Below are 24,847 nucleotides of genomic sequence, written 5' to 3'. Positions count from 1 at the left end.
TACGAGCACTAAAAAGTTTATTTTTCACTGAAAGTACACTTTAAATGACACTTCATGGACGGTTTGCATCTAATATTGCCATTAGTACATCCCAGAAAATATATACATACCAAGTGAAAGCTACCTATGGCTTTCAAGGTGTTATTTAACCTTTCTATATGAGGATGAAAATAGATGTCGGAACATACAAAAATAGTATAGCAATAATCACACATTAAAATGCCCATTATTTATTTAAAAGGTCTCCTAGGATCTAATGCTCGAAATCTCTTCAATATATGTCTCTTGGCAACCTCCATTTAATGTAGTAGATGGATGCACTTTGGCCCTATGAAAACTAGAGTATTAAGAAACTGATTATTTTGTGACCTACAGAAATACAATTGGACTCTGGTTATTGCAGGCAGCACCTTGATTTTGCTTTACTTGTCTTCCTACATAAATGCCATCCTTGCCTAGTAATGATGCTGGTACTACCGAACGTAAATACAATCTCCAGCATATCTATTAAATGGATAACTGTTGTATCTAACCAGGATTTATTTTTTTAATCTCTATTATAATTAATCTATTTTTAATAGATCCACAATGTCTGATTTCTTAATACTTCTTTACAACAGTCAGAGTTTCATTTTTCTGATACAGAACTACCTACACATCCCCTGCAGAGACCGAAGTATAATTACATTTTGGCTGCCTTTATCAACCACCAGGGGGCACTTACTGCATACTGTTTATACATTGGATGGATTCACACGAGCGCGTTCGGTCCGTGATACTGCCGACACATGGTCCGTATATCATGGACCGAACACACTGCAGGGAGCCGGGCTACTACATAGTTATCTAGGACACTAGGAGTCACTGCCTCATGTTTTCAGTACGGGACAGTTTTCCGCAGCGAAGCAGGGACTCCTAGCGTCAGATAACTATGACGATAGGAGCCCGGCTCCCTGCAGTGTGTTCGGTCCAGGAACTACTGCCGACATACGATCCGTATATCACGGACCGAACACGCTCGTGTGACTCTTGTGTGGCGTAAGGCTATGTTCACACATGCTGCAGATTTTACATCCGGATTTGCAGACTCAATCTGCAATGTATTACAGTACAAGCAAAGTATGAGAATTTAAATATCTCATCCACATGTTGTGGGGAAAATAAAATCTGCGTGGTAATTGCGGTGCGGATTTTACATTTACAACATGTCAATTTATTTAACGGAATTGCGGCAAATTTGTGGCTTATTTTCCACATTAAGGTCAATGGGGGAAGTCTAAATTCACAACAAATGTAAATTGTTGCAGATTACCTGCAGATCCACAGCAAAATCCGCAAGTCCCCAAAAAAAAAAAACTCCACTATTTTTTTTAAGTTAAAAATAAAATAAAAAAAATGTCCCTGGTTCCCCAGCTGGTCTCATACTGTTGGCTGTTTTCTGTAGCAGAAAATCTGCATTAAAGCACAATTTTGGTACAGATAGTACATATTGATAATTACCAGATAATCTGGTTCCTGGCATTGAAAAGGAAGATGGCTGCCAGTGGCAATAGGACTTAACACAGAGTTTAAAGGAAAGTGTGTCACAAAACACGCAAAAGACGCAATCCTCACAAAATATACACAATATCCCTTAACACCAAATGATTATATGGCTGCAACATCCGAAAGTGTTAACTCGTCCCTTGGAATCACAGTTAACATTACATTTCTGTATGAAGGTTTCGTGGTTATGTCCTAGTGAATGGTTTTACATCGGTTCTCAAATAGTTGACGTATGACTGTTGTGTCTGCAAGAGTTGAAGTGTCTCCCAGTTCTCGATCATTTTTGGCAATTTGTCTTAACACCCGTCTCATTATTTTACCTGTAATAAGATCAAAAAAAAAAAAAAAAAAAGAGATTGTCACTTTTTATCAACACGAAGTACAGATCTTGACTGGGGAATTCAAGGAGTTTCCAGCATATTTTCATATACTTTATCAATTACAAAAAGGATTTCAAGATTTGTGCTTGCTGTCATTGAATGGGAAAATTCTTCAGTACAAGAATCGGTCCTGGTCGTGATGATCACACAGGTGCACAGCCAGTTACATTAGTTATCAGAGGTCTCACTCTGAATGTTCCTGCTCAGTGACTACAAGCAGAGATCTAAAACCCAAGATAAATTTATGCATAATGGATTGTTCTACATAAATTAATTTAAAAAAAACAACAACCACCTTTTCTAGTGTACATATAGCGTTATATTTGTGCTGTATTATAGGGTCTGTCTCCAAATTATTCTTTACATGTAAATGTTATTGTAGGATATAAACCTATACATTTTCAGAATACCAAAGGGCACGTTAATCATTATCTTCATACGTATGGTAATTACTCAATAACAAAAATAATTTGCAGAACATGGCTAGTGAAGACCCACCATGGTGCAAGAACAAAATTTAAATACGAAGGACGTGTACACATGTAGCATAACACTGCAGATTTTCCGCAACGGATTTAATTGCAGAAAATCTGCAGTGTTTTACAGTAGCAGCAGGGTAGATGGGATTTAAACAAATCTCTTCCACATGCGGTGTTAAAAAAAAAAAAAAAAAAAAAAAAAAAGCCAAAAAAAAAATGTTCAGAAATTGACCTGTGGTGCGTTTTTTTTTTTAATTCACAGCACGTCAATTTATGCTTTGGAATCGCAGATTTTCTGTTGTGGGTTTTCCCCATTGAATTCAACGAGGAGGTAAATCCCACTACAAATAGCAAACGTTGCGATTTTTGCAGCGGAAACACAGCTTTTCCGTGGCAAAAATCGCAACTCAGAAAAAGAAAGCTTTTATTTGTGTAAAATTAAAGAAAAAAAAAGCTAATACTTACAAAATTTTTCTGTTCTCTTTCCAGGCTGGGCTCCTGGGATGACATTTTACCCCATGTGACTACTGCAGCCAATCACTGGCAGTGCTCACATGGGCTGCAGCATCATCCTTGAAGACCAGCCTGGACGAGAACAGAACAAGGCAAGTATAATATTATTTCCCCCCCCCCCCCCTCAACCACTGTTTCCCGCATCACAATTTCCTGCGGGTTCCAGGATGGATACGCGGTGAAATTTTATGCAGTGTATCTGTCCTGTGTGAACGTGGTTTAAGGGTGCTATACCTGATGTGGCCGAGCCGCGGTAATTGGTTTTTGTGTGCCCCAGCTGTATTTGCTGTGAAACTGCAACTAAAAACTGTGTACTGTTATTGCCGTGCGGCGGCAATAACCATTAGGCCACATCATGTACGAGCAACCTAAGGGAGGGCTGTAGGCTACCTGCTGCCGCCAGTAGAGCGTGCTTAGTACTATATAATAAAACTAAGCTCCCTGAAGTGGCTGCAAGAAGTCCGTATGTAAACTTTGAATTTATATTAATGCAGAGGATTTGGTGCTCTGTATCAGGAAAACAGAGCTAAGACCACTATAAAAATATTCAGAAATAAATCAGCACAGAGTTTTAAAGGTGGAGAGACACTTTAATAACACAGAATAACTGACTATATTTGGTTACCTTAAAATTTAAAAATGTAATGAAATATTTCTTACCTGAGCGTGTTTTAGGCAGTCCAGGGGCATTCTGGATATAATCTGGAGTAGCAATTGGTCCAATTTTTTCTCTTACTATAAAGATCAGTAAGTATAACACTACTTAGATCGTTATAAATATACACAGTTTATAGTAACTAAATATTGTATAAACCTATTTCCATGATGTCTGTAAGCTCAGCAATATTTAACATATACATTACATAAACAAAAATACAATCGGCTCATAAAAAGTATTACCTAGTTTCTTGAGTTGATCAATTAGTGAGCTCGTGAACTCCTGTCCGTCACGCAGTGTGACAAAGCAGTACAGACATTCACCCTTCACTGGGTGTGGATGGCTTACGGCAGCGGCCTCAGCTACAGAAGAGTGTTCAACAAGTGCAGACTCCACCTCTGCCGTACTCAACAAGTGACCTGAGGATAAAGTGACAGATCGGAACATCCATCAGGATCATACATTTAATACATAGAAACAGGAGTGGTGCTCCAGCCAGACACTTATTGTGGTCTTATAGGGGTTTCTACTACAGATCAGATGAAATAACTCACCAGATACATTAAGCATGTCATCAATGCGCCCAGTAATCCAATAATACCCATCTTTGTCTCTTCTACAGCCTAAAAAATAAAAGATATTTTGAGAAACTTGACTCACATTGTTTTACAAAGCCAAAGTTTTCCTACAGACCTGGAGCGCGTCAATAGACTTTTTATATAAAGGAAACCACTGTTGGGAATCAGACAAATCTTAATGGTCATTATTTTTAAAAGGGAAAGAATTTGTTTGTGTTAACCATAAATAATACAAACGTCATGGAATTTAGTTTTAATATGGTAAAGCGAGCAAAACCGGTTTGGGAGGTTTCTCTGGATAAAAACAATTGGCTAAGGAATATTATTGTTTCAGCAAACAACGATTTTTGTTTTGTGAAACGAATTTAAATATTACTTGTGTATCAATTTCTCGCCCTTTTCAAGATCACTGCTTGGTTATTCCATTGGAAGCTTAATTGTTTACTTTCAGGGGATAAAATGTGTTCATTGACAGCACAGATTTTTAACCACTGAAAACAAACAAGGAAGGATTGATACAGAAAGTATATTGGAAAATTGTATAACTTTACATGCAAGAGCGAGTTCCCACATAAGGATGGATATATTCGTCCTCTGATCGCGTGGGTACTGCCACTACACCCACGCGATCGACGGCAGGAGCATGGCTGTTATACACAGCCTGGCTCCTGCCCCAACTGCCGGAATCAAAGCACGCTTTGATTCTGGCAGTTTAACTCATTAGATGCCGCTGTCAATAGCGACAGCGGCATCTAATGTGTTTGACAGAGGGAGGGAGCACCCTCGCAAAGAAATCTGCAATCTAAATATCGTAAAGTCCCCTAGTGGGACAAAAAATAAAAAAGCAAAATAGTTTAAGTTTAGGAAAGAAAGAATAAAGATTACAGTAAAAAAACAAAAACACTTTTTTCCCAAAAAGTGGTTTTATTTTGTCAGTGTCAAAACAAATAACACAAACACATATAAAAAGGTATAGCTGCGATCGTAACGACTCGAACAATAAAATTAACACGTTAATTAAACCACCGGATGGATAGCGTCCGAAAAAAAAAAAAAATTAGAATGGCAAAATACCTTTTTTTCTCCCATTCCCCCCATAAAAAATAAAGTTAATCAATAAGTCCCATGTACCCCATAATCGGACTAATGAAAACCACACCTTGCCCCGCAAAAATCCAGCCCACATTGACGGAAAAAATAAAGTTACGGCTCTTGTAATGCGGCGATGCAAAAACAGGTAATTTTTTTCTAAAAGGGTTTTAATTGTGCAAACGTAGGAGAACATAAAACCTTTACACATTTGGTATCCCCGTAATCGTGCCGACCTATAGAATAAAGGTCACATGTTATTTAAGCTGCATAGTAAACAGCGCAGATTTAGAACGTGAAAATCAATGCTGAAATAGCTGCTTATTTTCCATTTTCTCCTAAAATAAAGTTAATCGATATATTATATGCATCCAAAAATGATGCAATTGCAAAATACAACTCGTCCCGCAAAATACAAGCCCTTATACGGCTATGTCGACGCAATAATAAAAAATAAAAAGAAAGTTACAACTGTTTGAATGCGACCGTGAGAAAACAAAAAAATAATCCTTGGTCATTGACGTGCAAAATGGCCTGGTCATTAAGGGGGTTAAAGGAGTATTCCCAACTCAGACATTTATGGCAGTGATTGACATTGTGAGACAACCCGTGTACTAGAACTTTTCTTAATAGAGATGAATGAATCTTTAAAAATGTGCATAGTCTGCCTTTCACTGATGGTCCAGTTTTCAATTACGGAGCTGCATATAATACAATCAAGGCAGAAATAAGGATATGTATTCCAGTATTTTAAACTCCAATGGAGTGAGGGACAAGTGTATAACTTACCATCTCCTGTCACATAATATCCTGGGAACTTCTTGAAGTAGGTTGTCTCAAACCGTTCATGGTTTCTGTACACAGTGCGCATGAGTGCAGGCCAGGGTTGTTTAAATACCTTTAGAGCAAAGGGAATATTGTTGTATGAAAACCATGTTAAAAGTTCTTTATTTTCTTGGTTAAAAAAAAAAAAAAAAGATGATCAAGCAAAATCAGATTTTGTTACAATTTTTTTTTCTTAGAGAACCAACGTGTAGAATAATTTATCCAGTTTTCTGCTAAAGTAATGTTCACTGCTTCATTTTACAAATATAATTCAATTTGGAAAACTCTGGCTGCCTGCAGCCACCACTAGGGGGAGCTCACTGAATATGGATTTATATAGCTACTATCAAACTCAATAGGAACTGTTAAAATCTGTATGCCTCCATCTTGGTCGTGCGCCCCGTCCATCTGTCAAAGGCGGTTTTTAAATAAAGAAGAATAAAGCTGGGCTCACTCAACTTACTCAAAATGTACGCTAAGAACCTCACATTAAAATTATAGCAAATATAGCAATAACGCAATTTATATTACATATATTAAACTACTCCACCTTAGCACCCGCAGGGTGCTGCTGCATCTTTGTGTTTGTTCGCTATTGCATTGCAGTCACAGCAGACTTGCACCTGCCCATTTATTTAACTTTGTTAGGAGGTGCTGAATCCTGCATTCACATATCTGTTGCATCAGAATCAGTTTTTATGTCTCTCAAGTGATTACAACTTAGGGTCTGTTCACATCAGCGTTGCCCTTCCGTTGAGGGATTCCGTCAGAGGTTTCCTTCAGGTTAACCCTCAACGGAAAGGCCGACAGAAACCTCAGACGGAACTCCTCAACAGAAGGGCAACGCTGATGTGAACAGACCCTTATGCAAAAATGTATCAGTTGCAGTCAGGCTTTTTCACAGTTTTTACTACAAAAGTTGTCATCGATTGTTACTAGTGGTCATCAGTTTTTACCACAATGATCCACCAAAAAGGTGGTCTAGGGTCTAAAAATGTGCCAATCAGTGCATAGTTTGCAATAGATTGGATACATGATAGATTAGATACAAGTTGTGTACTTGTCATTTCACAAAACCTCTGATGTGATCCTGGCATGTCAAAGCTCTCCTTCTCTGCTCTGGCCCTACACTGAAGTCTGGCACAATTTGTAATGTCACGTTTGTCATAATGAGTGCAGCGCTGAGGCCGGTGCCTAGAGGGAGAGCCCAGAAGGCAGCTGCTATCCACTCACCTCAGATCTTCGAAGCAGCCTTATGAGTCTGCAAAGACACCAGACACTAGCCTTAACTTCAGAGAGTAGCTAGTTTTTGGCGCCTTTACAGCTACCCAATCCCACCCCGCATCTGCTACCCACACCACACTGGGATTGCTGTTGTTTTTATTCGTACAATAGGGTCTGGGTAATGACCGTGTCGGTCCAGTTTTGACGACCATTTTTCATAGTATTGTATCCGTTCTATGTTTCCATCTTTGACTGACAATTGTGACCCGTTTTGCATAAATTTTAAAAACAGATGAATGTCATGTGAAGATAATGTCACTCACGCACGCCCCCCCCCCCCCCCCCATGTAGATAGCACCACACACTGCCCTTCCTGTAGGAGCCCCTGACGTCAACATATGGATAGGGACGTCATAGGCTTCCTCTAGTAGTGGAATCCCTGGGCAGAGTGTTGCGGCACTGACTGGGGATTCCGCTCCTAGAGGGAGCCCCTGACGTCACTGTCCATTTATGGACTGACGTCAGGGGCTACTCCTGGAGCGGAATCCCTGGCTACAGCGTCGGCAAAGCTCTGACCGGAGATTCCACTCCTAGAGGGATCTACAGTGGCACTATCTACAGGGTCGAAGGGGGTAGAACTATATACACAAGGGGGGGGGGGGGGGGGCGTGGGTGGCACTAAATTCCACTCCTGCTCCTCAGCCAATGCTCTGGCCGGGGATTCCCACGCCGGGTGCTAGATGGAAGCGGCAACACCTGGCGTTGAACTTGGGAACAATACATTAAATCGCATACGTTTCTGGACCGCATAGAGCCGGACACAAAAAGAACTACAGGTAACGTTTTGGGATCCAGTGGCACAACTTAGGTCCCTTGTGCCAGAACAGATTCCACAGAAAGCTATGGGTTCCGTTCTAGCATCAGCTTCCCTCCGGCTTTTCTGCAACACGCCTGAGGGAAACGGACAGGCACAAAGGACAAATGTGAATAGCTCCTGCCTTTTGTATGTAAAGAAGCAGTTCACTGCTAGGCCTCTATGAAAGGTACACCACTGTGGCTCCGTATGTTTTCCAAATATTTGCCTACAGGTTTATTTACTTATGTGGCGCCAACATATTCTGCAGTGCTGTCCTCACTCCCTGTCCCCAGTGGGGCTCACAAACAAAATTCCCGATCTGTACGTTTTTGGCGTGCGAGAGGAAACCTTAGCACCCGGAGGACATATAAACTCCATGCAGATGTTGTCCATGGTGGGATTTCAAGGCAAGGCAACAGAGCCATCTGTACAAGGGGCTCAGTGCTTGTCAAAGTTAGAGGAGAGGTTCTGGAAAATGAAAAATACTTACCAGATAACCTTCAGCTTCTCCTTCAAGTTCCTCCCCAGACTCATTTAAGATGGCAGGAACTACTCCAAAAAATGGAAAAGTCTTAATGATAGAAAAGAGAGACAATTAATATAGGTGATATATAAGCTACCGTCTGTTAATTGGTATTGATTGGTAGTATTTGGACTCCTTGTATTAAAAGTAACTTACTGCTGAGCCAGGCTTGGTAGCTGTTGCACCTGGAAGTGGAGTTAAAACATGACCACCCTGCAAAAAACAACAAAGTATTACTGTAGATATTTTTTGCAATACATTACACTCCACTGCCACAATTCAATATGGACCATATTTATATTTGCTTTGTATCTTTTAGTGCCCTTCCACTTTAAACACTCAAGCAGTATTTCTCACCGTTTCGGTCTGCCAAAATGTATCGACAATTGGGCATCTCTCTTCTCCTACAACTTTGTAATACCAAAGCCAAGCTTCAGGATTAATTGGTTCGCCAACCGTTCCCAAAATCTTCAGGGATCTTCTACTATACCTGCCAGGAAAGATGTATGCATGTTGAATTCCAGCTGCAAGTGTAGAAGCACTTGTGTCATATAAGGCTGGGGCTACACGCAGAAATGCAATAAAATATCAAGAGGTGCAGAAAGTTGCATGTTTCATAATCAATAACTACAATTCTCCCACAACATTTAATATATTTTTATATTGTACTACACACAGATTTTCATATAGTACTATATACAGATCTGGTATCACTAAAGTGGTGCATTATTACATAATAATACATATGAAGTAGTCAGTGGTGAGGTGGAAGGTCTAGATATAGTTCTGTCACTAGGTCAGATCATCATTGACGCGGTTTTAGCTCCTGCTTCCTGCTGCTGTACCCCGGGTCCTCCAGTGCGAGTTTGAATTAAATAAAAACTATACATTGGCCGGCAAGAGTGGGGCCTGTTCTCAGATTCGCTGTCATACTGGTGAATGGCTATATTATGGTTTATCCATCGCAGGACATTTAGTTGCAGCTCGACCGGATACTTCAGCTCACAGCAGCTCCGTCCCATTCAAGTGAATGGGACTGATCTGCAGTACCAGGCCCAGCCACAACCAAATGTGCTGTCTCTGAGTGAGTAAATGGTGGGTGTGCAAAGCGTGCTGCTGCCCTTTCATGTAGCCCATCTGCGGTGGTGCCGGGATAGGCAATCAATATTACAGTCCTGGAGAACCCTTTAAGGTTCTATAAGATTTGGCAAATCACAGGGACCAATATTGCTGCCTATGTGATGTACTTGGGCTGGTGGGTCCACTGTAGGGCACCAGTGCATGCGGTGATGTCACAGGTTATGCTAGACAGCGGCTTAACCAGGGAACAGAGATGGCCCCTTTGCTGGAGAATTTGGGCATACCTTTAAGGCTCCATAGTGTGTGATGACGCCACAGGGGCCAAGACCACCATTTTTAGGATGTCCCTGCTCATAACGTCATCTAGGGGTTATCATGGACATTTCTATGTTAACATTATACCTGGATACCTAAACTGCCTAACACCATAGACACTCCTAATCTGGCACTGAACCGGGCCCAGGAGCTTCTTTAAAGGGTAACTAAACATTCAACAAACTTCCACATGTCACAGTGACGTGGCAGAAGTTTTGATTGGTGGGGTCCGAGCACGGAGACCCGCACCAAATTGCTAAAACGAAGCGGCGGAATTGCTTGTGTAAGCGCTGAGCCACTTAGTCTCTCTTCAGCTTTTTCCGGAAATCAATGTGGCATTCTACAGACTCAATAGAAAGTCTATTGGCCTATACATCGCTACATCAGCTTTCTGGAAAAAGCAGAACAGAAACAAAGCGGCTCAGCCCTCACCTGAGCACTTCTGCCGCTTTGTTTTAGCAACTGGTGGGGGTCCCAGTGCTCGGACCCCCACCAATCAAAACTTCTGCCATGTCACTATGCCATGTCAGAATTTTGTTGAAAGTTTAGTTACCCTTTAATCTTTAGACTGCATGTATTTTACTAGCCCAACTTTACACATGCACACTTACCTCTGTAGGACGATATTTCACTACAATATTATCTTAAGGCAAAATTACAGCTCACAGTATCTGCTGGTGTAGTACCTTTTAACCGGCTCCTCTCCGTACTTCATCAGCATGCGAATTGCTGTTGGTGCCGTGTAGAATTTGCTTACACTGTACTTATCAATTATCTGCCACATGCGGGAAATGTCTGGATATATAGGAAGACCTTCAAACTGGGAACAGAATGGAAATGAAAAAATGATGCCAAATAATTGCCAAGAGAAGATAACAGAAATTAGATAGAGAACACGCATTTATAATTAAATAAATAGGCTGCATATTGTCTAAAGGAATTTACTTACTAATACACTGGTTGCCCCATTAGCTAGAGGTCCATAGGCGAGGTAGGAGTGCCCAGTAATCCATCCAATGTCAGCAGTGCACCAGTATATATCATCAGGATGGTAATCAAACACATACTTGAATGTGGTGGCAGTGAAGATCATGTAACCTCCGACAGAGTGAACAACTCCCTGTTAATAAGTGAAACAGCGGATTAAGCCATTCTTGCACTTGGAACATCACTTTTAGAGTTAACATTGCCTAAATCAACAACAAAAAAAATCTAATGTACACATTTTAACCCCGAGTATGTATTCACCTTCGGCTTGCCGGTAGACCCACTGGTGTAAAGAATGAACAGCTCATCTTCAGCATTACACCACTCGGGCTCACACTCCAGGCTGGCATTCTTCACAAGTTCATGCCACCACAAGTCCACAGATGGATTCCATGTGGTCTGGAATAAAAACACCAGCTTTAATGTATAGACTCTCTGAATAAAGTACAATATTAGCTTGACCCACCATTGCACTTTTATACTTTTATTCGATTTGCATAGTCATTAGCAAAGTAGATAATAGTATTTTAAATAGTGATCTCCTTCCATCAAAGAGCTGAACTTTTTATAGATACCAAGGATATATGAATAACCAATACTAGTGTCGGTATATTCTATATGAAAGTCCTAAAAGCTCTGCCTATAAAATATATGGAAGAGCTATGGATAGACAGACTATTGGGTATTGCTCGGTGTCCCGAGGGAAATCCATCTATCTATATATAATTTCGCAAAGGTTATCCAAAACGTCCATTAGGCAAATATCAGTAGTTCCCGGACGCTGATGTTGTTATCCACAAACTCGTCACCATTGACATATAAAAGTATTTAAAAATGCGAAAATAAAATAACACAACATAAGCTTGAATATATTAGGTGAAATCAGCTGTTGCTAAAGGGGTTGACTTGTATTAAGCTAATCCTTTCCATATGTTCTATCAAAGCATGATGACAGAACGTCAACATATCAGAAAAAGAATGCGTATTTGTGTACTTCCATTATACTATGTTCAGTAGGCTAGGACTACACGGCCACACAGGATCACGAGTCAAATCACACAGGACTCCAATGTTTTTGGGAGGGAAAAAGGGGCGGGAAACTTGTGATCATGCCAACATGTTTAAAATTCATTGATGGTTATGCAACACTCCCCCACCCCCCCTCCCTCAATAGGGAAACATCAATATAGCGATAATGCAGCAATTTTACCTAGACTCGCTGTGACCTTGTGTTACCATGGAGCCCTAGCCATAAGCAAATCAAAAGTATGAATCTATTAAATTGAGGCTACAAAATCTGAAAGAATTCATGCAGTAAAGGATTAAAAAAAAAAATATGTAATGAACGTAAAAACTTCTTACCTCTTTTATTCTTCTACCCCAACCCTCCCAATATGCATCCTTATAGTACTGTTATATAGCAGAATGCATCTACTTCATCTCTACTTCAATCTCCTAGCTAATCGAATAGGCGCTGCCACACTGATGATAGTGAAAATTATGTCCCAAAACATTTATTATTTTAAAAGTTGTGAGCTTTTTTCAAAATATGCAAATGAGCCTATACTAGACAAGTGGGCGTCAATAGCAGCGATTCTCCTGAGGTGGAGCTACTTCACAGCCTCCGACGCTGTCCTATCAGCATGAAGCTGCTTCACACTGTGTGAGAGACTGAGGCTGGAAGGAAGGGGGATCACGTCAAAATGGCCATATCTCACTTGGCTTTGGACTAGCTAGAACAGTGGTTCTGGTGGCATATGAAAGATGAGTATCTCTTTTCTGACGGAAAGGTTGAACGGAATGAAAAGACAACGTTGATGTGAATGGTCCCTTAGAGGTAAATGCTGGTCCAAATATGAATGAAAATTATGTTACAATGATAACCGAATGTAAATATTTTTGCGGTTCTGTTATACTTATCAAGCTATGACCAAACTCCTCCAGAAAATCCATTCATCAATAACAAGTTTAGAATATGATAAAAAGTAATGAGATCATATTTTACAGCTCTGTACGCTTGAAAGCAGACAAACCCTAACTGGCTGAAGGCTGCATCAAATTGTTTATAACCTCAGATCACATCAAGAGACACATACATAACATAAGACCGCGCAATGACAGCACAAAGTCAGAAATCAGTCATGCAAACCATATGTGTGACAGCAGCAGCCAGTGCTAGACTGTCCTGCTATCAAACTAGATTTACAACCTGACAGAAGTATACTGTCTATTTACCCGCAGGCTGCAGTCATAAATTATAGTTCAACTGACTATTCAACATACGGTGAGGAAATATTATAAATTGGAAAGAAACAGCCAAACACAAACGAGATATATCAAAACAAGTAGAGTAATGGGGTCATTGTATTAATATTGTGGATAACATTGCAAATATTCAAGTGAAAATTTCAGGTAAAATATAAACAAAATACTTCTATTCCAAAAAAAACAGAGCAGGCCGCCGCTCTGTGAGTAGCAGCAGCTGCATTTCTTCAGGTCAGTAGGTTTCCTCGTCACACGTACTGCAGCAACATGCTCGGTGTGACAAGTAGCCCCTACTGCTGGCTGTGTGCATAACAGCAGTCTAGTCTCCGATTCTGCATCTGTACAGAAGAAAGCACCATTGCTGAGCCAGAACCGGGTGATTCAGCTTTGTGTGTGGCAAGAAGCAATTAACACAGGATCCTGCTCATCACACACAGTGGAGGTCCCTGGTCTCATTTACAGGGCCAGACCTCACTTCTGCATTGAAGAACCTGCCAGGAATGTGTAAAAAGCAGTGATTTGCCCAAAAATCACAGTATGTTTAAGGCATTTGGGAAATTTTTTTTTCTAAATCCACATAAGTAAAAATAAAACAGCAATATTGTTCTTATATTCCTCCTTCCAGCTCTTTGGGTTAGCAGTAATCTTCCCAGAAGAAATATTTGGGGTTGTAGTATTGGTGTGGTATCATGAATATGCTCCACCAACATTTCTGCAGACTGGCAGGTAAGGCTGGGTTCACACGAGCGTTCGGCTTTTCGCTGTTCTGCTCCGTCACAGGAGCAGAACATCAGAAGCCCTGGTTCTGTTGCACCATGGACACCACCAGCGGCCGAAATTACCCATCGACTTTAATTGGCTCCGTCGGGGTATCTGTGATTTTAATGGAAACAAGAGAGCAGCATGCTGCACTATTGTTGCCAGTATTTTCATGCGGATCTGCGACGGAGACGCCCTAATGGAGCCTCCAACGCAGATGTGAACGAGGTCTTACCATGTCAATTCTACAAAAGAGGGGTGATCTAGTAGAGTCATCTGAAAGCAGCACCTGTTACAAAGGCTGGGACATTGTCAGGCGCTGCATAGAAAACAGCACATGATAAAAATTATATATTAGAAAGGCCAAATGTCTCCCTAATTAGAATGGGATTCAGGAGACTACGTGTCCAGAGGAGGTTTTCCCTTTGCTTCATTCACTTGAAAGCCTGTGTGCAAGCAGAGCTTCTACCCAGGCCCAGCCTAGGAACTTTAGGTGGAAAAACTGTAATAAAGATAACAAGTAATATACGCTCTAACACATGAGACGGACTGCTACTTTTCTCTTGTAATACATTGCATGTGTCAGTTTATTTAATATAATAAGCTTATCATTGAATCCTGTTGGCACCTAATCCTTTACTGAACTGGGATGATTATTTAATGGTAGATCTAGTCCAAGTTAAACATGTAGCAATGGAGAAGACCGTGCATGTTAATAACACACCCTGTGACATAGACATACGCAGAGACAGAAAGCCACGGTGCCGTTAGTGAGACGCACTGGAAATGACTAACAAAACACAGCTGCCTGCAGAGACAGGCGAAATACCTGGGGTACAGCTCTCTTTGCTCTGTCCTGCTTGTTTCCCTGTTAAAAACCCAGATATACAAGTATATTCAGTAGCCTTAAAGCCAAGGAAGAACACAACACCAAAATTAAACAGGTGGAAAAATAAGATCTGTACTTGCAAAACAAGCAGAAGAACATTTACAACGGAGAATTAAGGCGAAAATCCCCCAAGTCCTTGAGTTGTCCTCATCCATCCGATTCTTTTCAACCATTTCTCAGTTATATGTTTCGAGGAAAGCGGTGTGACAACCAATGCAGCCACCATTACCGAAGTGGTCGTCTAGTTATGCAGAGAAACGTTTTCGCTTTCCCCAATTGTAGCATAATTGGGCAGATTTCATATTAGGAACGTTCGGTGCCAATCCCTTGTTGAACTGTAATGGCAGTCATATCAGTGGTCACACAGCTTATCAGAAAACATATAAACTAAAAAAGTATGACGAGAACTTTCAATAATTTGAAAGAAGACGTCAATTTAATTACTTTTTATTTTAAGGCAAAAAGCAACATTGCCAGGACAAATTCCTATATTAACCATTAGTCCTCATCATCCAAATGATAGAACTAAGGGGTGCTATTATCACCACTACCTTAAAGCTTTATTATCATTCTCATCGATACATCTGGGAATGCAGTATATACACAGTTGAGTCACACTTATGTCCACCTCCCACTTTCGGCGTCGGCAGTGCGTAGCCGATGAAGGAATTGATGTTGTGAGCTGGCTTGTTGGGTATATAAGGTGTGCGATTAGCTGTCTGAACACATATCACTCGTTGTTGCCATGGGTGAAAGGGGCGATTTAGTTGCAAAAAGGGATGATTATTGGCTTTCGGGCCAAGGGTGACAGTATTTCTAAAACAGCGCAGTTTGTAAACTGTTCGCGTGCTGCTGTGGTGAAAGTGTATCGTGAGAGGACAAATGGCACTATTGGGAATAACCGACGTGGAAACTGTGGCGCACCACGTGCCATTGAAGCGACTTATCAACGTCTGCTACGAAGGTGCTCGAGGGTCGAACGACACGCTACAAATGGAGCAGCTCACCCTGAAAATCAACCAGGGGGCTACCTGACGTGTGTCTAAAACAGTTCAGCAAAACTTACTACGTATGGGGCTCCAAAGCAGACGGATGGTCACTGCTCCTATGTGAACAAAGGTGCATCGGAAAAAAAGGCTTCAATTTGTAAAGCAGTATTGAAATTGGACCACCGATGATTGGCAAAAAGTTGTCTTCTCCGATAAGTCACGTTTTCTGCTTCATCTAACGGATGGAACGTTGGCGTGTCAGGTGAGAAACATTAGAGAACAAACACCCGCAACCATTACTTGTGTCCACAAGCTGGTGGGGGCAGCGTTACGGTCTGGGGAATTTTTTCATGGCATTCTCTGGGCCCACTCATCCATGTGGAAGGCACTCTGAACCGATTTGGGTATGAATCCATCATTGCAGATCACGACCACCCATACATGCTGTTTGTTTTCCCTGGGGCAGATGGAATCTTCCAGCAAGACAATGCGACATGTCACACGGCTAGAGATGTCTGACAGTGGTTGGAAGAGCACGACCAAGACTTCCGAGTACTTCCTTGGCCCCCCAACTCGCCAGACTTGAACCCAATTGAGCATCTGTGGGACCAACTCGATTGTCTTGTTCGCTCTATGGATCCTCCCCCACGCACCCTCCAGCAAAATGTGAGATGCACTGCAGTCAGCACGACTCCAGATACCCGAGACAACCTACCAGCACCTTATTGAGTCACTCCCTGTCCGTCTAGCTGCTGTCCGCGCTGCGGTTAAACTGGACATTAGCTGCTGGTCATAATAATGTGACTCGACTGTGTATGTAACTGGTGATTAGTACAATAAACATGTACAGATCTTTTTTCCGGAATATAACTGAGCATTAGTGTGGAAAGCAGGGTCCAGCACCTGTTTAAAAAAAAAAAAAAAAAGGCAAAGTAAGACCGGGTAAAGAAGTTAAGAATGCCACACACTTAGTACTGCTGGGGAGGTTAAACAGGGCCACACTTCAGGCCCTTTTACACGAACCAATAATCAAGAAAATTAGCATTCATGTGAATGCTCATTCCCGATCATTGCCCTGTGTAAACAGGACAACAATCAGATGAAGAACATGATCTGATCTGCTAGTTTATGTGGCAATAAAATGGTCGCAAGTCGGCAGCATATATCCCAGCGTAAAAAGGGAGATGTGCTGTCGACATGAAGGAAATGTATGGGGACAAATGATCATCGAAAAGGTCGCTCATACCCATACAAAACTGATCATAGCTCCTTGTGAAAGAAGCAAACGAGCGCCGATCAACAAGTTGTCTCGTCAACCGCCGCTCGTTTTTACTGCCCATATCGGCCTTGTAAAAGGACCCTTGCCAAATAACCTGATTTAACTATTGTGATTATTGACCCACTGGAAACTCGTAGCAGGGAGCTTTTCCCTTGCAGGTCTTGATCCTAGCAATTGTATGCAGTGTGAGCTTTATCGGATTAAAAGACCTATGAATAATACATTCAGACCTAAAAACAAAATTTTATACATGTAAAAGTATATAATGCAATTGTAGGATATTACGCTACAGGCATAGCGTGCACCGAAAGATGGAATACACTCATTTGGTACTTCACATTTAGCGCTGCAAATTGAATATATCCGACTGTCCTAACTGGTAGTGATATTGTTAGCAGATCAGGATATATTTTTATTTTTAATAAGTGCAAATGCTTATTGTATATATTGTGTATAAAGTCTGTCACATTCTTGTCAAATAACAGGACCATCAATCGGGGCTACTTTCAATTAGCCAAAGCAGACAACTGCTAACAAACAGCAGCTCCCACTCTGGTGGACCCAGACTATACATGTAGTAAATAGAGGCAATTCTTTGGAATGGCCAGTATACAAGACTATATTTTATTACTTTGTATGGCTGGCTGCAGCTTTCCAAGGCCGGACCCACAACTATTTCACAAAAATCAAAGCAAAAAACGTCACTATGATGTGTAAACCCATCCTTTCAATTGTGTTCCACCTCTCATCCACGGCACCCCCTAATCAAGGTTTGCCATTATTCCTGCATTAGCCGGGTACCTTGAAAGTCCTTCCCAAGGAACATGCTTCACACAGTCTATTAAAATGCACACTGGGATATTGGCACAATCTCTATGGGTTTACCTGCACATTTTGGCAAAGTCTCTTGCACGGAGGCGATGACTGGCTTGTTCCATCACAGACAACGTCATCTCTCGCCAAATGTTTCAGCACAATGCACTTTCTGAGGGGATGGTTCCTACAAAGAGGCACCAGTCACATATAAAAGTCTTTGAGATGTCAATCTCGTGTTAAATATTGTATCTAAAACTGAAACAAACTTTTTCTCTCCCCACTAGCACGTAAGGACCAAAATACAAGGACTGTTCAAGCTTGGGGTCTTTCAGTTTATAGCACCCCAAAATATGCAGGACGGCACAATGCCTTAATAGGGAACAGGGTAAGGGGTTGTTGTTGTTCTTGTTGTGAGGCAACCCTTCTAATGATATAGAAGGGCAAAAGGGAATTTGATTATTTCAATTCAATGGAAGGCAGATATATTCATTGATTTCTACCGGCTTTATTTTGCGCCACTTACTTCTCTGCACACTTCTTCAGTGCCTCATCTGCAATCAGCTTCAGGTTAATCAACTTATCCCCACGAAAAAAGCCATCTGTAAAGAAAGTCAGAACCGTTATATCAAGAAAAATACAGAAAATGTGCCGTTTTATAAAAGCATGATGTCCTACGGTACGTTCCAGCATTTAAGAACCATCCCTACCTGCTGTAATAAGGAGGGAGCAGTCAGAATCCAAGATCCTCTCACACAGAGACTCAGCAGAAAACCCTGCAAACTGGAATAAAATCCTTACCTATTAGAAAGCGGTTCATGCGTAATAATTTATTTTTTGTCAGCAGACGCTGTCAAGTTCATCTGCTGACAATCTGAGGTGTACGAGGGCTGACAAAACCCACCAACCATTCACTCCGTGGGAAATGGAGCATTAGTCATGTTTTTTATTTTTCAGCTCATCTAGTTTTTCTCTGGGATGAGAAAAGCTGGAAGCCGAGAAGTAGCTGCTTAAAGGGGTTGTCTCAGCATAGACATTGGTGGCACATTGCTAGAATATGCCACCATTCTCCAATTGGCGACACCATAGCAAACTGGTTCATTACCGCGGTATAGATGTTCAATTCACTATAACACCTTGTGCACATAAGTATTACAACTCTGCATAAGCTGTATATTTAATGTCAATGAAGCTCCTTATACCAGATCACTCCCCACAATTGTAAATTCTACAAAAAGCATTTGCCAAACATTAACTTACCACTATGGAGTGAATAGCTCCAATTCGAGCACATGCCAGCATTGCTACTACAAGCTCTATCACCATGGGCATATAAATGGACACACGGTCTCCTTTTTTAACACCTGAGGAAACATGGTTAGTTGAGAGATGATGATAAGAGGCCATGTTTTAATTCCAAACTTTATTACATTGACAAAATATTAAATTAAGCATCTTTGGCTGAATGACAAATGTCAAAACTAGTTGAATACCTTGGTCACGTAAGACGTTCGCAAACTGACACACCTTCTTCAGGAGTTCTGCGTAAGTGATAGAGGTAAAGTCATCTGGTTCATTCCCTTCCCTTGAAGAAAATTAAAGACAGAAAGCTTCTATTTAAAGAATAAACAAAAGGAAGTATACATTTATTTACAGAGGACCCCGAGCATTTTTTCTGAATTGTGCCGTTCCATTGTTTTTCTTCCTACTAATGTATGAATAAATTGACAACAGGGTGTTACCAGTTGGGGGTGTGCCCCTTCACAGGCTGACAATGTCCAATCAGTGATAGTGTAAGACTGTATAAGAACATATGCCCATTTGACAAGTAACACCCAGTTGTTAATTTATTCATAGATTTCCAGGAGGAATGATAGAGGCATGTAAGGCTGGGTTCACACTACCAGGATACGTCCGTAAAGGACGGAACGTATTTCGGCCGGAAGTCCCCGGACCGAACACAGTGCAGGGAGCCGGGCTCCTAGCATCATAGTTATGTACGATGCTAGGAGTCCCAAAAGTATGATGCTAGGAGTCCCTGCCTCGCTGCAGGACAACTGTCCCATACTGTAATCATGTTTTCAGTACGGGACAGTAGTTGCACGGAGAGGCAGGGACTCCTAGCATCGTACATAACTATGATGCTAGGAGCCCGGCTCCCTGCACTGTGTTCGGTCCGGGACTTCCAGCCGAAATACGTTCCGTCCAATATGGACGTAACACGGTCGTGTGAACCCGGCCTAACAGTGCAGTGCTCTTAAAAAGAAAAAAAAAAAAAAAGATTCTTCCAATTTTTTTTTAAATTTCACAGGGAATGCAGGTATTTACTAAAATAGACATGTCAGGAGAGTGGACAGGTCCTCTTCAATGTCGAATTTGCAGACCAGAAGAACCACAATCTTCTACCTATAACAAGTCAAATCACAACATGGCTTAGGACAGGATATTTAATGCAACCTTGCAGTCGCTTCATAGAGAACTGCAATATATTTGCAAAAGATAGTACTACTGTTGCAATAAAACCCAGGTTTGTATTTTTGTAGAGAGTTGGAGTGACCCACCAGTGTACCAGAGGAACCTGCAGTGGGCCTAAGTTCTGACAAAACAGTGGGGCCCTACTACAACAGGACCTGCAGAAGGAGACTATATTTGAAACCAACTTTGGAGTTAATCACTTGCTGTTAGTGTCTCTTTTATTAATAAGATAACCAGATATTCCTAACAATGCAATAACAGCAAAAGTTTATGATGCAATTAAAAGTGGAAATCCAAGTATTCTGTATAGGAGGAGGGTGGGCACTCAGTATCTTTTCTTCTGGATGGTCCAAGGTACCAGTCAGACACCGATTTTGTAAATACACACAAGTTAGGGCCTGTTCACATCAGCGTTGGCTTTCCGTTCAGGGGTTCCGTCGTAGGTTTCCGTCGTGGAACCCCACAACGGAAAGTCAAACGGAAACTACAGCTTCTGTTTGCATCACCATTGATATCAATGGTGACAGAACCACTGCTAATCGACTGCGCTACTGATTGGGTCGAAAAAAACGGAAACTTGCCGGAACGGTGACAAACTGAAACCATTAGCAACGTTTCCGCCTCCATTGATATCAATGGTGATGCAAATGGAAGCTGTGGTTTCAGTTTGACTTTCCATTGCGGGGTTCCACGACAGAAACCTCAGACGGAACGCCTGAATGGAAAGCCAACGATGATGTGAACTGGCCCTTAACCATATGGCTTGTCTTGATCTCTGTAACATCCTTCTATCTTGCACCCCTCCAATCCATTCTGAACTCCTCTGCCCAAATAATCCAACTCCTCCCTCGTCCCTCTACTGCCTTCCCCCCAGCTTGAGTTCACAGGATACTCATCGACCAGGTGTACATTTATCCCACATACTTACAATGACATATAAGGCTGTCCATAACCTGTCACTTCCACCCCATGATACCTACCCACACAGCCTCTTGTCCTCCCAAGACCTTCTTCACTAGTCTCCACTATACATCATGGAACTCACTACCCCAGCATATCAGACTCCTCTCCCATTCTTCAAATGTTCAAAAGCAACTGGAGAACCCACCTCTTCAGAAAAACTTACAACCTGTAATAACCTTGTCGCCACTACAACTCTAATCTGCTTCTTCTCTCCTTCTGTACCAGTTTGTCACTCTGTAAGCCTGTGTTTATTATACTTGCTTGTTTTAAATGTGTGTACACATGTTATGTATTTAAAGCCCTCCGTATCTTACATGTACAGCAGCTGGGAACTTAAAGGCTTATGTACACCTTTGAAAGGAATTTAAAAGAATATATATATAAAAAAATATATATCATTTTGTGTGTTTTTAAACAACTTTTAAATTTACTTTTATTAAAAATGGTTTTTACTATACAGCTTCTATGTGCCCTGTATAGATCGAAGCTGTATTGTTCTATCAAATCGGCTGGGACTGAGCGATACAGCTTCCTGTAATATATAGTGTAACGTAAAAAGTAAAAAAATAAATTTAAGTAAATGTAAAAATGTTTAAAAAAAAAAAAAAAAACTTTCAAAAAGGTGTACATAGACTTTAAAGGCATTATAAAAGTATAAATATAGTTTATTTTTATAAGAACATGGGGAAAGTAGAAAAAGAAAATATAAAAAAAAAAGGTAAAAAAACAAAGATAATGATACAAAACATAACAGCCCCATCAATCTCTGTATGCTTTCAGTACATATCTATGTATTGTAAACATACGTATACTTTTTCCAACAGGACAAGCTTTAGACAAACAGGTCATAACTGATTTTTTCTTGTTCTGGCTCAAAAGGTCAGGACTGCACTTGTCAGACGATACAATATACTATAAATACCACTAGGTGTTTTCACATATAAAAGCTGTACAGTTTTTTGTGGTCCTGACTAGAGCTTTTTTTTTTGTCATTTCTTTTTATAGCATCAGGCTATCATGAAAATAAAAACAATAGGGAAACCAGGCTTCCGTGTATATTCCAGTCACTAACATACCACACTTAAAGATGACCAGAGATGAAGGGCACAACACTCAGCCCCCATCATTCGAACAAATGGTGGGGGTCTCAGCCAGACCCGAACCTCCACCATGTCCGAACTCTAGACATATACTACTAACAGTGAACCTTTAAGAAACAATATTATCCAGCATCCCTTTAAAACACGTGAAAACTTTACTGCGCCCCTTAAACCAAAAGAACATATCGAGATCAGAGCTCATGGATATAGATTTAAAAAAAACTCCTCTGATTAAAGCGAAAACTTTGCATTTCATTTAGGTTTTCCTGCTGGTTCTCTATCATACCAAGTACATTTTATCTACTTTTCTATAACCATCTGATAATCCAGAATATTTGATAATAAAACAACTCTCGGGTCCCAATAAAAGGAATTTGACTGCATTTTATTTTGTAAAACCTTCTAGCGGCACGTATGTAATCTCGGTCTGTGGCATACTAGGAAAACAGTCATTTCTGCAATAGTCAATGAACAGATGTCGGGTAGAAACATAAATTAAGCCAATGAGCTATTTGTACGGCCTATAATTTGTTAATTATAGAATGTAACAATTCAAGGGGAGTCCAATTTGGTTATGCCAGGTTCATTAAAATGCTGCTATCTTTCCCAATATGCAATTTATGATGAGATATTACAGAGGGCCGTTACAGCCGGGTGCTTGTTAAATGAAAGCTCGGTGTCACTATCTGACAAATGGATTCTTGATGGAATTTGATAAAATGATAAATTGCCACAACAGCTGAACCTATTAGGAGGACGGACATACTGTATCTGGCCAGTAGATTAAATTCTAGCAGGACAGGACCTATAAAAAGGATTCTCCTGCTTAGGTTTGTTCATGATTTATTGTGTAACATTGAATCAGAGAATTTCATTTGCCCATTTGTCCGACAATGATGAACAGAAAACAACTCTACCGTAGAGCAGGTTGGGCATACCTCCCAACTTCAAGTATTGCAAAGAGGCAAATTTTTTTTCCTTTTAATTCACACCTCAAACCCCGCCAAATCCCCACCTGGTTCAGCCCACATAGAATCATGCTCTTATCATGCCCCCACGCAGTTAAATGCCCCATAGATGCACCCATACAGTATAAGGCCTCATGCCCACAGCTGTGGGCCCAGCCGTCCGGGGTCAGCCGTCCGCATTTTCGGCCCGTTCTCCCGTACAAAGTATGGTAGCACGGACCATAAAAAGCAGAAGATAGGACATGTTTTTTGCGGTACACTTCTACAGCCTGGACACCTCCCCGTAAATAAAGGGGAAGGTGTCCATAGACAATTGAAATGGGGCCTAAAGCCAACACAGATGCCCCCATTCGGTATAAAGCCCCATAGATGCACCCATACAGTGTAAAGCAAACACAGACGCCCCCTTACAGTATAATGCCCACAAATTCCCCCATAAAGTAGAATGCCCCATAGCTGCCCCATTCAGTAGAATGCCCCCATACCTTCTCCACACAGAAGCTTCTATAAAGTATAATGCCCACAGAGATGCCCCCATACAGTATAATGCCCGCACAGAAGCCCCCACACAGTATAATGCCCCCCTTAGCTGCCCCACACAGAATGCCCCCCTTAGCTGCCCCACACAGTATAATGCCCCCCTTAGCTGCCCCACACAGTATAATGCCCCCCTTAGCTGCCCCACACAGTATAATGCCCCCCTTAGCTGCCCCACACAGTATAATGCCCCCCTTAGCTGCCCCACACAGTATAATGCCCCCCTTAGCTGCCCCACACAGTATAATGCCCCCCTTAGCTGCCCCACACAGTATAATGCCCCCCTTAGCTGCCCCACACAGTATAATGCCCCCCTTAGCTGCCCCACACCGTATAATGCCCCCCTTAGCTGCCCCACACCGTATAATGCCCCCCTTAGCTGCCCCACACCGTATAATGCCCCCCTTAGCTGCCCCACACCGTATAATGCCCCCCTTAGCTGCCCCACACCGTATAATGCCCCCCTTAGCTGCCCCACACCGTATAATGCCCCCCTTAGCTGCCCCACACCGTATAATGCCCCCCTTAGCTGCCCCACACCGTATAATGCCCCCCTTAGCTGCCCCACACCGTATAATGCCCCCCTTAGCTGCCCCACACCGTATAATGCCCCCCTTAGCTGCCCCACACCGTATAATGCCCCCCTTAGCTGCCCCACACCGTATAATGCCCCCCTTAGCTGCCCCACACCGTATAATGCCCCCCTTAGCTGCCCCACACCGTATAATGCCCCCCTTAGCTGCCCCACACCGTATAAT

At 41.6% G+C, this 24,847-nt stretch overlaps 1 protein-coding gene across 3 annotated transcripts in view; it reads right to left on the bottom strand.

The window, feature by feature from the left end:
• Positions 1 to 24,847, bottom strand: part of ACSS2 (acyl-CoA synthetase short chain family member 2) — a 35,712-nt gene continuing 10,865 nt past the window's right edge. For 2 of the 3 annotated variants that reach the window (XM_075846067.1, XM_075846068.1), the window contains exons 4-20: positions 19,540 to 19,631; positions 19,307 to 19,410; positions 18,757 to 18,829; positions 18,573 to 18,648; positions 18,119 to 18,233; positions 14,906 to 14,944; positions 11,314 to 11,451; positions 11,015 to 11,185; positions 10,752 to 10,885; positions 9,028 to 9,160; positions 8,827 to 8,883; positions 8,638 to 8,718; positions 6,032 to 6,140; positions 4,130 to 4,198; positions 3,818 to 3,994; positions 3,578 to 3,652; positions 1 to 1,865 (exon numbers count right to left, since the gene is read on the bottom strand). In XM_075846067.1, the coding sequence (XP_075702182.1) occupies positions 1,738 to 1,865; positions 3,578 to 3,652; positions 3,818 to 3,994; positions 4,130 to 4,198; positions 6,032 to 6,140; positions 8,638 to 8,718; positions 8,827 to 8,883; positions 9,028 to 9,160; positions 10,752 to 10,885; positions 11,015 to 11,185; positions 11,314 to 11,451; positions 14,906 to 14,944; positions 18,119 to 18,233; positions 18,573 to 18,648; positions 18,757 to 18,829; positions 19,307 to 19,410; positions 19,540 to 19,631 (1,771 nt within the window). In that variant the 3' untranslated portion in view covers positions 1 to 1,737. The remainder of the gene's footprint in view (positions 1,866 to 3,577; positions 3,653 to 3,817; positions 3,995 to 4,129; positions 4,199 to 6,031; positions 6,141 to 8,637; positions 8,719 to 8,826; positions 8,884 to 9,027; positions 9,161 to 10,751; positions 10,886 to 11,014; positions 11,186 to 11,313; positions 11,452 to 14,905; positions 14,945 to 18,118; positions 18,234 to 18,572; positions 18,649 to 18,756; positions 18,830 to 19,306; positions 19,411 to 19,539; positions 19,632 to 24,847) is intronic. The other variant, XM_075846069.1, reaches the window with a different exon arrangement.

The sequence above is a fragment of the Rhinoderma darwinii genome, chromosome 13 (assembly GCF_050947455.1).
Source record: "Rhinoderma darwinii isolate aRhiDar2 chromosome 13, aRhiDar2.hap1, whole genome shotgun sequence".
NCBI classification, from domain to species: Eukaryota; Metazoa; Chordata; class Amphibia; order Anura; family Rhinodermatidae; genus Rhinoderma; species Rhinoderma darwinii.
The sequence above is the reverse complement of the archived record's forward strand: the minus strand, read 5'-3'. Positions and strand labels throughout refer to the sequence as shown.